At 43.1% G+C, this 13,281-nt stretch overlaps 1 protein-coding gene across 1 annotated transcript in view; it reads left to right on the top strand.

Annotated features, from left to right (window-relative positions):
• smurf2 (SMAD specific E3 ubiquitin protein ligase 2) overlaps positions 1-13,025 on the top strand; it is a gene marked incomplete in the record, with an annotated part of 41,036 nt that extends 28,011 nt beyond the window's left edge. The window contains 8 exon segments of the mRNA XM_036148387.1: positions 1,913-2,114; positions 4,980-5,083; positions 6,302-6,416; positions 7,089-7,267; positions 7,373-7,631; positions 7,722-7,923; positions 10,757-10,832; positions 11,965-13,025. Coding sequence (XP_036004280.1) covers positions 1,913-2,114; positions 4,980-5,083; positions 6,302-6,416; positions 7,089-7,267; positions 7,373-7,631; positions 7,722-7,923; positions 10,757-10,832; positions 11,965-12,064 — 1,237 coding nt within the window.
• Between the last annotated feature and the right edge of the window lie 256 nt (positions 13,026-13,281).

Raw genomic sequence — 13,281 nt, 5'->3', positions numbered from 1 at the left:
AAGAGAGAGATGCTCCGTGCCTCCTCTCCCCTTCCTCTCCTCCCACGCCCTGAGCTGTCTGCTGTGTTTGGGTGCTGTCAGCAGAGTGCCCCTTCCTGCCTCCCGTCTCCTTCTCGGTCTAGTCGGCAGGAAATAAAGGGATTCGTTAAGGGGGGGTCTCTCGGGCCACGTCGCTTTCTGGGATAGCAGGAAGTGATTAGTTTGTGCAGAAACCGAATGTGGGGACTTTGCCGTGGAGAACTGGCCCCTGTGGCGAGGAGGAATGCAGTCAGTCTGTTGGGTGGGTGGAAACCAGCTCTTTACAACTGCGTTCTGTCTGGAGGTCATTTGTTACCACTTCCAGTCAGTTTGTTTTTTCTATTTAATAACAGCTGCATGGTGGCAATTTTCTCATCTAAGTCAACGAGATAATAAATATTTTAACCTTGGCAGCGATTTAAGCTTTTCCATTACATGAATAACAGACTGATGTGTGCAGCTTTTAATTCAGGGTCACATCTCTAGGATTCATTGCTGGGGTTGAGCATGCATGCCAGCGTCGACTGTAGAACTGGTGTCTGGGTCACGGCCCTGTAGCGACTCCTGCTGCTTTGTCTACTGCAGTCCTACGCTTTTTATTCTTATTCCTAAACGCTATTTCAAGAAGTAAAGTCTGCATCTCCTTCATTATTATCAGCCGAGCTTTTAAAACAACCTTGATAACAGAGCGTTCACAACCGCTCGCACCAAGAAATCTACTTTTGTCCGAAAGATTTTCTCCTCAACCAGCCGTGATTGGTAATCAAGCTAGTCCACATCTGACAATCCGTCTAGTGATATCTAGTGATCTGGTGCACAAGAACATTTTGAAGTGCACAATAAAAGAAGAATACAGTATTTTCTTGGTGTACTACTATCTGTGTCACGTAAAATATATAAAATATTCCCTTTTATAGTCCCACAGAGGGGAAATATTTCCCGTCCCATAGGGGGCAGTGTGCTGCCAACACTGAGTGGCACACGGGGATCAATCTGTGGTCAAGGGTCTTGCTCAGGGACCCAGAGTGACATACTGAGCTTTTAACCGCCGACTTTTAGGGCCTCTGCAAGACACAAGTGCCCAGCTCCCTAAACAAGTTTAATTTTCAAATTATCCAGAAAAAACAAACATGTTTTGGTAATTGTTTGTTTTAAAAAGAAACTAGGATGCTTTACAAAATTTGTAACTTGAAATCCCCACAGAATCTCTGACTGGTTCATCTCTCAACTTATAATCAAATAGAAATCTTTTTGAGCTACTAAAATCAGCACCTTTGTTGGTTTTTAAGTAGCTCTTACGGGCATGAAGGGACTTCCCTCCACACGAATCAACATCAGTATAGTGGCAATGAAATGAAAAGACGATTAAAAAAAAATATCTAGTTTGTAAATATTTATGAGGGCATCACAAAGGAAAATTGGATCGACCCTGTTTAGTCTCGACGTGGAAAGGATGAGTTGCCCTCTGCTGGTTATTATGAGTATTGCACGCTTTAACGTGAGTATGAGATACTTTATTATAACACTTTTGTCAAATACGTAAATTTAATTGGTTTTAACTTGGCAAAGCATTTTAACCACACAGCGGGATGTATTTGCCCCTTTAAAATAAAACACCAAAAAATAATATTATTTATATATATATATATATATATATATATATATATATATATATGGAGTATCTCATGCTCTTCCCACATGACTTCGCCGTGTTTCTCCTTTGTTCTCTGCCTTCAGCAACACACACAAGTCTTTGATTTACCCTTCTTATGGTCGGCGTCCTGCTTTGATTTTTACAAGTTGCTGCTGCATCAACATTTTCCTCCTTCATCTTGTCCCTCTCTGTCCCTGCCCATTGTCTTTTCCACCTGGGGCTCTGTCCTGCCGCTTCCAGCCGTCAGAACCAGGCGAAGGATCAGGCCCAGCAGGCTCTGGTGTCCCCCGCTCAGCTCCCAGAAGAGGCGGAGTGTCTCACGGTGCCCAAATACAAGAGAGACCTCGTTCAGAAGCTGAAGATCCTGCGTCAGGAACTGTCCCAGCAGCAGCCACAGGCCGGCCACTGTCGCATCGAGGTGTCCCGTGAGGAGATCTTTGAGGTCAGAATACCGTCAAAACCTAGCAAAGCATGTCTGGTATGGACTATAGGTAGTTCATACAGTCCCTTGTAAAAGTATTTATACCCTTGGGCCTTTTCAGCTTCTCACACATGACAACGCCAGGCTGAATTTACTGGGATTGTATGTGATAAACCAACAGTGTATCAGGGTGATTGGAGCTAAATATGAATGCTCAGCAAAATGTGTCATTGTCCTTCCACTTCGCAGTTATGTGCTAATTCCTGTTGGTCTATCACATAAAACCCAAAACAAAAGCCTGTGGGTGTAACGTTTGAGGGGCGTGAATACTTTGGTAATGCACTGTAACTAACCTCAGAGGGAAACCGTTGTCACAGCTTGAACACACGACGAAACGCCTGATCTCTCTGGTTCTTTCTGATTTAGTGCCACCAGAGTGGAGTTTCCTTCCAGGAATAAAGAAAACTTTGTTTAAATCGTCAGTTTTCCACTTATTGCTGATACGTTTGGTTCTTTTAGATGGAGCAACCAGTGTGTGTTGTCTGTGTACCTCCATCCATACAATTGCTTATTGTGCGAGCTATTTGAAACCATTCTTCTCCCACCTGCCCCCCCCCCCCCCCCCCCCGCCAAAGGTCAATGCCCTGCACCGTCTAGCTGTGAGAAGGTTTCTCTCACTCGTCGTTATCTATGATGTGTGAAGGTAACTCTGCTCCAAATCCAAACCAGACCTCTCGTTTAGAAGAGGATTTTCTCAGTGGGGCAGTGTTTTTTTTTTTTCGTTGCTTTTTCTCTCTCTGTCTCTCTCTGTCTCTCTCTCTCTGTCTCTCTCTCTCTCTCTTTCTGTCTCTGTCTCTCTCTCTCTGCATCTAGGAGGTGCAGGGCCTTCACCAGAACAACACCACCTGCAACAGACTGCATGACCCTCATAAAGCACACGCTGGAATGTGCTGGAACGGCCGCGTCTGTTAATCTGAGCGAAGACATTTTTGTTGGCTGATCTCAACGTATGAGAGGCTGGGAGGACAGGGTGTGTGTGTGTGTGTGTGTGTGTGTGTGTGTGTGTGTGTGTGTGTGTGTGTGTGTGTGTGTGTGTGTGTGTGGCGGGCTAAAGCAAGTCTTAAGGGTTCGGAGAGACAGAACGGCATAGCTTCTCCAGACCAACTCAAGCAGTAAATTATGCCTCTATAGGAAACTTTTCGGTGGTGGACTTTCACAGCTGTCTCTGAGTTTATTTTCGTAGAGTAGATAAGACATTCCTGTTCCTCCCACAACACCCATGAGTTTGTCTGCTCCGTCCTGAGGGCATGGTGGAGCCTGGCAGAGGAATAGGCAGTGTTATTAGAGTCTTGTGCTAGTGTTTATTATAACTGCCTCTAATCCACTTAAAACGAACCACCCACTGAAGCTGTAAGCTGTCTGCACGTGTGGTGAGCACTGGCAGCCTCAAGATGCAATTTAAAGGGGACATATGATGCAAAATCCACTTTTTATTTAGCCATTAAATACATTTGTGGCATAGACATCTCTATATTCTGTCTGGGTCACACTTTTCAAGCCGTTCAGTTTTCTGTTACGTCTTTTTTGAACAACTACACTGCAAAAAGGGAACTAAAAGTAAGTAAAAATGTCTTGAAATTAGTGTATTTTTCCTTGATTTGTGGAGCTAAATAAGACTATTTGCCAATGGAATGAGTATTTTTCCCCCTAAAATAAGATAATTAGATATCCTGCACTAGAAATAAGATGATGGAGATGAATTGTTCCTATTTTAAATGCAAAAATCTTATTCCATTGGCAAATAGTCTTATTTACCTGCTCTAATCAAGGAAAAATACACTAATTTCAAGAAAATTTTGCTTACTTTTAGTTCCCTTTTCGCAGTGCAGATCACCGTATTTGCTGCGGAGCTGCTAAACAAGGTCATGGAGGTCTAGCTTACCAAATTCGTGACTACGCCATTTTTATTCCTTGGACCTATTTTGTAATCCAAGCCGAAGGTGCCGAAGTTACAAGTGGATAAGTCGTCTGTTTTTCATCACACTGTCTCTCCAGCGTACTACAAAAATGGCCGAACGGGGTGGAGAGGAACACTCTTCAACTTGGAGAGATGGCGGGGTTAAGTGCCTCTTTTTAATTTAAAGGGACAGCACCAAAATAAGTTGCTCTCAGGCACACCTTAGAACAAAAGAGTGAATGTGGAGGTAAATTTTCAAGAAATTCGGGCCAAAACATTGCAGTTCCACTTTATATTTACCACAACTAAATGATTTCTATGTGTAAAGGGAAAACTGAAAGCCATACGTCCCGTTTAAAAGACAAAAATGACTGTACACTGTCACTTTTTGGTTTCTTATAGAACTGGGTCACGTTCAAAGTAGGTTTTGGACATCCTGTAGCTATTAAAGCTCTTTCTAAAACTTGTTGACCTGTGGGGTTTCAGGTGTCTGAAGCAGTGAACAGTCAGGTCTGCAGAAAGGATCAAGGCTGAGTTTCCCTCCATCCAGGAGATGTACAGGTCTAGGGTCAGGAAATGGGTGCTAAGGCTACTGCAGACCTTTCAAGCAAATAATTTAAACTATTTCCTTCAGGTTGGCGCCACGGAGACAGTTTCTTCTCTCTGATGAACACAATGAACACCTCACATCCTGAGTTGTCTACTCCACACTAAGACAAAATAAGCATATTTGTTGCCTTTTTCCTTAGTAATAAAAACAGTTGAGCTGTGAATTACTAAAAGGGGTGCATCGCTGTTGTTGGTCTGCTGAATAAGATACGTTCTTGGCTCAGTGTGACCATCGCTTTAACTCTTTCCAAATAGTGATTCCAGAAACTGATTTTTCGTAAAGATTTGACTTTGCTCACGTGTGTCCGTCTGTCTTGCAGGAGTCATATCGGCAGGTGATGAAGATGAGGCCGAAGGACCTATGGAAGCGGTTAATGGTGAAGTTCAGAGGCGAAGAAGGCCTCGACTATGGAGGAGTAGCCAGGTGGGCAGAGCCAATGATTGTTTTATCCTGTGTAGCCAAGTCATTTATTGGTCTGACAACATCATATGTCACACACAGTAGCTTACAAAAGTGTCCATGCCCCTTGAATGTTTTTACTTTTTGTCTGAGCACGATCAGAAAGTGTATTTTACTGGCGTGGCCTGGGATAGACCGACACAACTTCGAAGTGGATGCAAAATATACTTGTTTTTTATAATCATTTACAAATAATCTGAAAAGTATGATGTACTTACATATTCAGGCATCGTCACTCTTAATATTCCTAAAATCCAGTGAAACCAGGTTCCTTCATCAGTCCGTTTACCCAGTCAAAAAAGAAGTAAAAAAAGAAAGCCACATGAAGTCTTGTTTGCATTTGCCATGAGCCGAGTAGAGGACAGAGAAAATAAAAAATGACACTGCACCTCACCCTGAACGCACCATCGTCTCCATGAAACATGATGGTGGCAGCTTGATGCTGTGGGGATCAGAGTTGATGGGGCGATTGAACCCTAGGAGAGGGGGAAGTGGTGGCCTAGTGGTTAGAGAGCAGGGCGCTTGCTTCTGGCAGAAACTGCAAGGATTCTGGGTTTGAATCCCACAGACTGACACTCTGGATCCCCGAGCAAGACCCCTAGCCCCATAAAGCTTCCTGAGCGCCACACAGTGTTTGGCCCCTGCTCCCTAAGGGTTAAATGGAGAGGACACATCTCATTGAAATGTATGTTGCAGTGACAAATAGGTAATTATATATAAAAAATAAAAAAAAAACTGTCAGACTTTAAAGTTACGGCAAAGATTCATCTTCTTGCGGGACAAGGACCCTAGACAAATAGAGGTGCAATTGAATGATTAGGACCCAAACAAAGTCATGTAAGAAGCTCTCCATCCCGTTTGACTGAGACTGCACTGTTTTGGAAGAAAAAATTAGCAAAGTTTCAATTTCTAGACGAGCAAAGCTGGTAGAGATATACCCCTAAAACACTATCAGCCATAACTGCTGCAACGTGTTGCCCTGCAAAGTACAAATGCACGTCCCACTTTGTAGATTATTTCCTCAGCAATTTTGAAAACTGTGTATAACGTTTGTTCTGCTTCACACACGCGCACTGTGGTTCTAAAAGTAGTGGTAAATGCTTGTGCATGGTACTGTAAGTATATTTTCTCGCCCGTCTCCTTTGCAGCTAATGTGTGAACCCTGTGCCTTGTACTGTGCAGGGAGTGGCTCTATCTGCTGTCGCACGAGATGCTGAACCCGTACTACGGCCTGTTCCAGTACTCGCGCGATGACATCTACACGCTGCAGATCAACCCGGATTCTGCCGTAAACCCTGTAAGTCAACACCAGGAAACATGGCTGGGACCAAAGCAGCAGAAATAGTGGGACAACAACGAAGTTTCCAGGATCTTTCCCCCTCATTTTCTTTTTTTTTTTATGTGCTTTTGTACCGTTTCATATTTTTTTATAAAAATGTCCATCTGTTTAGTGTAAAACTTACCTTTTGAAGCTAAGAGTCAAAGTTGGCTGTGTTAGCTGACACTGCAGACAAAACACTGAATATTATGCTGGAAATGCAGAACGTCAATCGAATGCTTTTGATTAAAGGAAGATCAGACTCCGTCAGCGGGCAAACATTTTTTTTTTATCGTTCACATCTTTAGCACAAGTTCGCATTCAGTTCAGTTTATTTGTGCACCCCCGATTCACAAAGCCCGTCGTCTCAAGGCACTTTCCAATAAAAACAAAGTCACTTTAGTCGAATCCAGCAGGACGGATTCCAAGTCAACTTCACTCATTGCACCTGCTCCTGGTTATAAAGCAACGCTGTTAAGTTCAGTTTATTACTCAACCGGGTTTAAAGGTTTTCTGTCTGAGGAAACAGCGGTCCGCTGCACTGTAGCTCTCCGTCTGGTCGGTTGGATCGTTGTGAAACAACGTCTGCGTTGTTGTTTGTTTAAACTACAGCCTGATATTAAAAGTAAAAGTGTTTTTCCCTCCTTGCAGGAGCATTTGTCATACTTTCACTTCGTGGGCCGCATCATGGGGATGGCTGTGTTCCACGGCCACTACATCGACGGCGGTTTTACTCTCCCCTTCTACAAGCAGCTGCTGGGTAAACCCATCACCCTGGACGACATGGAGTCTGTCGACCCCGACCTGCACAACAGCCTGGTTTGGATCCTGTACGCCTCGTTTGTTACCGAGCCGTGTTCAAGCACATTTATAAGGCTTTAGCCCAGTGTTTGTTTCCACCGTACTCACCCTTTTAAATGTTCTCCTGCCACCAGGGACAATGACATTACAGGTGTGCTGGACCACACCTTCTGTGTGGAGCACAACGCGTACGGAGAAATCATCCAGCATGAGCTCAAGCCCAATGGGAAGAGCATCCCCGTCACACAGGACAACAAGAAGGAGTACGTCCGCCTCTACGTCAACTGGCGCTTCCTGCGAGGCATCGAGGCCCAGTTCTTGGCGCTGCAGAAGGGCTTCAATGAGGTCATCCCCCAACACCTGCTCAAGGCTTTCGATGAGAAGGAGCTGGAGGTGCTTGAGTTTCCGTTTGTCGCCGTCTTCTCGGTGCGTCTAGAGTCTTGGAAAAGCGACGCGCTAAACGGTTCCTCTCCCTCCCCGTAGCTGATCGTGTGCGGCCTGGGAAAAATCGACATCAACGACTGGAAGTCCAACACGCGGCTGAAGCACTGCACGCCGGACACCCACATCGTTAAGTGGTTCTGGAAAGCCGTGGAGTCCTTCGACGAGGAGCGCAGAGCCCGGCTGCTGCAGTTCGTCACGGGTTCCTCCAGAGTTCCTCTGCAGGGTTTCAAGGCCCTTCAAGGTAAACCGAACCCCCGACGTGCAGAAATAGACATTACCTGTGCATTCCTGGTGACGGTGTAGGTACCAGATTGACTCGGGTCCTGCGCCTTCTGATGACGTCACTATACATGGTTGGTTTAACGTTTGCTCAACTGCGCAAAATATTGTAATTGGTCTGGACAACTTACTAAAGTAATTATAGCGGGGTGTAGGTTTTATTCGAGAGCGGGATTGCGGTTTGTAAACGAACAATTTTACGAAGAAAATCGCCATGGTCCCTGTGCCTCCCGATGACGTCACCTTATGGCAACACCACTCAAACAAACTACATAGAGCCCGCGGTCTGCATTTGTAACGAATCAATTTTATTAAGTTAATTTAGCGGTTTCTTTTTTCTCAAAAGCTTGAACAAATATTCAAGCCATTTTACAAAAAAAATCAACAAATATTTGACAATTGGCTCAATGTTTGGAAGAATATTGTTAACAAAAATGGAAGGGCTAGCCAGACTAATTTATCCAGCATATATCTTAAATGTACCAAATACCACAATAAAAAAATAATCAAATTCATCACAATTTCATCTGGAATAATAAAAAAACATGTGATCAGAAAGAACATCAGTACAAAAAGGAGGAATGAACGTTATTGATTTTAAAGTGATGAATGCGGTGATAAAATTAAATTTGGCTGCTGACTTTTATTAAAAATTAAATGAGTTTATGGTTTAGTTTCCCTTCACAACTTAAAAAAATTGGAGGAATTAAATTTCTCTAAGGTTGTAACTTTGATCCTGCAAAATTACCGATTAAATTGTCAGACTACCACACAAGTATTCCAAAATGATGTTAAAAGTTTTCATGCCTCGACTAATTTACAGGAAAATAACCGTAAATTAACAAAATAAAATTGATTTGTAACATAATCTAGTTCCGCGGGCATAATCTAGTTTGTTTGAGATGAGTTGCCATATATAGACGTCATCGGGTAGCGCCCGAGCCAATCTGGCAGCCCGAGACGATCTGGTACCTACAACGGGGTTCCTATGAAGTCTGAAAGGTAACAGAACAATTCTGAATAAGGATTGAAGAAGATCAGTATGGGAAACTATTTTTATTTTGCAAATTTATCCCTTTGTCTAAGAGTTGTCTCCACTCACTAATAGATGTGTGTGTCTATTAACCTTTACATTGGTCTCTATTCTCCTGTCTGTTCAGCCATTCATCTACTTTTTAACAGTTTATAGCCCACATTAAAAGTCTGGCTGCTGTTTGCTTTAAATTCATGGTGACGTTTTCTATTTAATAAAAAAAAAATAATTCAACAAAAAGACTGGAAACTGTAGTTGAAATTGTGAGACAACGTTAAGTAGTTTGAAGAACAAGTGTACAGAGGTGGAAAGGTGCCGTTTCTCTGCCTGACGCTAAGACTCAGCCTTTGCGCGTGTGAGGCTCTTTGATCCGGAATGAACCCTCTCCCTCTTAATGTTCTGCTGCGGTTCAGCGGGTCCAGCCTGGCAGACAGGACTGCCCACACATGATGAGTACCAGGTGATCCACTGGCAGACAGGACCCTTCAGCACCTCTTGTAACACGAACAGCTTTTCTCGGGCCAAACATCAGCAAAAGCTGTAAACCTAAAAGGTTTCACAAGCGAAGCAGGACTTCATTGGATGGACGTAAAGCCAAAGTATGGGGACATATGAACTTAACAGAATCAGCGTCATGCTGGGCCTTGTGGTCATGCCTTATTTTCAACCTTTTGTCACATTACACCCATAAACTTTGATTGGGATTGCATGTGCGTTGCATAATTGTGAAGGGGAAGGAAAATAACACATGGTTTCCGACATTTTTAAGAATAAGAACATTAAAAGTATGTATGTATTCAGCCCTTTTTAGTCCAGTACCTCTAATAAAACTCTGTGAAAACCATAGCCTTCAAAAAAGTCACCGAATGGGTAAATAGGCCGTATAAAAGGTATTGTGCAAGGAGAGAGCATAGTGCTGTGGGGTTAGCAGGGACAGGAAGGCTGGTCCATTGATGCAAACATATTAGAGGGTTCAGAACCAACATCCCAGGCAAATGTATTGTGGTTTTTGGTCGTAAACTGAGAAAGTTTAACAGCAGTCAATACGTTTGTTGTAGCAGAATAAAGGCCGTTGTCTTTAGGCACCATAGATGATTCTGAACCACAGAGGCATATTTAATACAGTTTATTAGCAACATCCTGTTTTTGGTCTCATTAAGTGGCGTGTGGTTCCAACTTCTGTTAACACTGCCCACGTAGCTGTGCCTTTTATTTTCTTATGCGATTTATTCGTCACAGTTTGCATCAAATATGTTTCACGTAAATGGCAGCGTAAATATTAGCATTTCTATCAGATGAACGTGTTTGTTTGTGGTCAAACTCATGAACTGTATTTAGTTTAAACTGTAGGCTGAAGGTTACGTGGGTGGATAGAGACCCCCACACAAGTCAGAGTGCCTATAGGCTTAATTACAAAACTTAGCTGTTGAACTAACACGGTAACCTTACGAAACAGCTAAGAAATGACACAGACTGATTGATATTGATATTTATGTTGCTTTTTGCTTGTTCAGTGACCTGTTTTGTGTTGAGGCCATCACACGGATAAAAACCAAGGAGGTGCAGAGCCTGCTCCTATCTCTGGGTCTGACGGCGGTTTACGCTGCGTGTCTAAATGACTAACTACTTCATTCATTAATCCCAAACCTAGTTCCAGAGTAGTGTTTGTTCTCGGTTTCTGAGTTGGTAGTCTCTCCAGAACCTGAAGAAATTATTATTATTATTATTTTTAAGTCTTCCTCTCAAATGATTTCGTCTGCAGGTGCTGCTGGACCCCGACTCTTCACACTACACCAGATTGATGCCAGCACCAACAACCTGCCCAAAGCCCACACCTGGTGAGGAAGCCATCTGTGTTATAACAGCTTCTGATCCTCTGACAGATTGTTCATTTTTAAGATTAGCAGCATTATACTAAATAGGGAAACACAGCACCCTCTATATTGTTGGCACCCCTTGTAAAGGTCTTAAAACACCTTTATTGCGGTGGCATAATGTCCTGCTGAAAACCTTTAAAAATCCTAACCTGTAATTTAACTACATTTATATTGTGTTGCAAAACATGCTGTGTTTAAAAGACATTGCTGTTTATACAATAAGCTGCACCATGCGCTATTGGTGCCCATAACCATTCTTACAAAGTAAACTTGTCTGGACATTTTTTCTTATTTATATTTTTAGTAGAACATGGTCTTCAAGTTGGACAGACTCATTTGGAGGTTTAAAAGTCAGAACAGGGCTAAAGGACCAACTGGTGGTGGTGGCGCCACCAGTTGGTCCTTTAGCCCCATAAAGACAAGGAGCGCCCCACAGGCAGCAGCCACTGGTGCTACAAATACCTCTAAAAAATAGGATAAGTGGATGTTTGGGAGTCTGGGCTGAATAAAACTAATCTCTGTCCTACCATCACAAATGTAAACACTTTGCTAAAGTATAATGGGACCTTAATTGGAGCTCTTTGCTTTGGTCCCATGAATTTAAACTTTTCAGCAACAAACTCACCGGGTGGGTTGGGCCTGAAATAAAGGATGGATAAGTTGCATACGGTGGAGGATCTGTCATGCTGTGGGCCACTTCTCTTCTAAGATTCCTGGGAAGCTTGAATGCATCATTAAGTCCTTGAAATACCAAAATATTTAGAATCAAAAGGTTGTGTGTGTGTGTTCAGATGATCACACACACACACACACAAGATCTTTATAAACTAACTTGTTTTTGTTTCCCCAATACAAAAAATCCGCTTAAATTAACGGCCACATTTCTAGAACATTTTCTGTGCAAGGTTTTGCAGCAGAAATAAAAGCCGAGTGTATTTCTCACGCCTCTTTAACAGGGGTGCCAACAGGTGTTGAAGTGCCAGTCACACTCGACAAAAGCCTATATCAAAATGGAGTCTCAGACTTATTTGTCGTTTGTACTGATTTTCTTTGCACTAACGTCCGTGTGCCGTTCTTTCTCCCCCCCCTCCAGTTTTAACCGAATCGACATTCCTCCCTATGAAACCTATGACAAATTGTACGACAAGTTACTTACTGCCATCGAGGAGACGTGTGGCTTTGCTGTGGAGTGAACGACGGACACGTGCAGAACCCGACGACAGCCGGAAGCTGCTGGGGTTGACCTTATCAAGCCACCGACTACAGAACAGCTCCTTCAGTCCGGGTCGGGTGGGAGGGGCTGCTCTCTGACACGTAGCCAAACTAAGAGAGGAGGACACCAGAAAGGCCCTCCGACCACAGGGTTGTTTATAAACCCTCTTCCCTTAATATCATTTTTAGCATTAAAAAGGATCTATCCAGCTGCTAATAACTCTATTTACTAACTTGTGGAAGCTTCAGATTTTTCTGACGCTTCTTTTTTTTCAGCATTTAAGAATAGACCTTATTCCATGTAGCAATGCTTCATTTTAACGAGCAGAACACGAGGTCTGTCTGCTCTTAAAGAAAGTCACATTTAAAGGACTGATTTGTTTGCTGCAAGAATTTGACAACCACTTGGAAACACTAAATCTGGATGCAGAGAGAACAAAATTGGAGGCCCAAAGCGATCACGCCGGGACCATCGGCGTTGCCAAGGAGGCGATGTGTGCGCAGATGGGACAGCAAGGCTAGATACTGAGACACTGAGCTGCAACCGACTGTTTACAACCTCCTCCAAAGACAGAAGCAGGGACCTGTGCTCCCTGGAGCCCTGATTCGCACATTTAAGAGCTAGGTGTGTCTGAAAATGAGTAAATGAATGCATCGCTTGAAATGTGATATTTTTGTATAACCAGGATATGGGGTGGGGATGAGAAACAATAAAATTCTATGTAATATATATAATTTATTGCTATTATGTTCCAGAAACCCCTTTTTCCACTGTTTACGGGGGATAATACACAAATGTTACCAGTTATCGTTTCAATAATAGAAGACAGTTTGTGGAAATAGTGGTTGAGCTTGACAGAATGATGTGACTTATTTTGACAGAATCTCTACATCCCGTGTTGGGAGAGGTCTGTCATAAGGGCAAAAAAAAAAAAAAAAAAAGTCCTCTTGAGTGCCATAATCATTTTTGACATACCGTATTTTTCGGACTATAAGGCGCACCGTGAATTAACATGTCTACGTGTGTCTTTGTCCACATATAAGACGCACTGGATTATAAGGCGCATTACATATTCTTCCCAAGTGTGTAATAAATATCACTCCGCCCCTCTGGTAGGGAGACCAGATGTCCCCGATTTCTGGGGACAGACCCCGTTTTGGATGACCTGAAAAAAGCTGTCCCCGGAAATGTTCCCGA

This window comes from Fundulus heteroclitus, chromosome 16 (genome assembly GCF_011125445.2).
Source record: "Fundulus heteroclitus isolate FHET01 chromosome 16, MU-UCD_Fhet_4.1, whole genome shotgun sequence".
Lineage (NCBI taxonomy): Eukaryota > Metazoa > Chordata > Actinopteri > Cyprinodontiformes > Fundulidae > Fundulus > Fundulus heteroclitus.
Note: the sequence above shows the minus strand (reverse complement) of the source record. Positions and strands in the feature narration are given on the sequence as shown.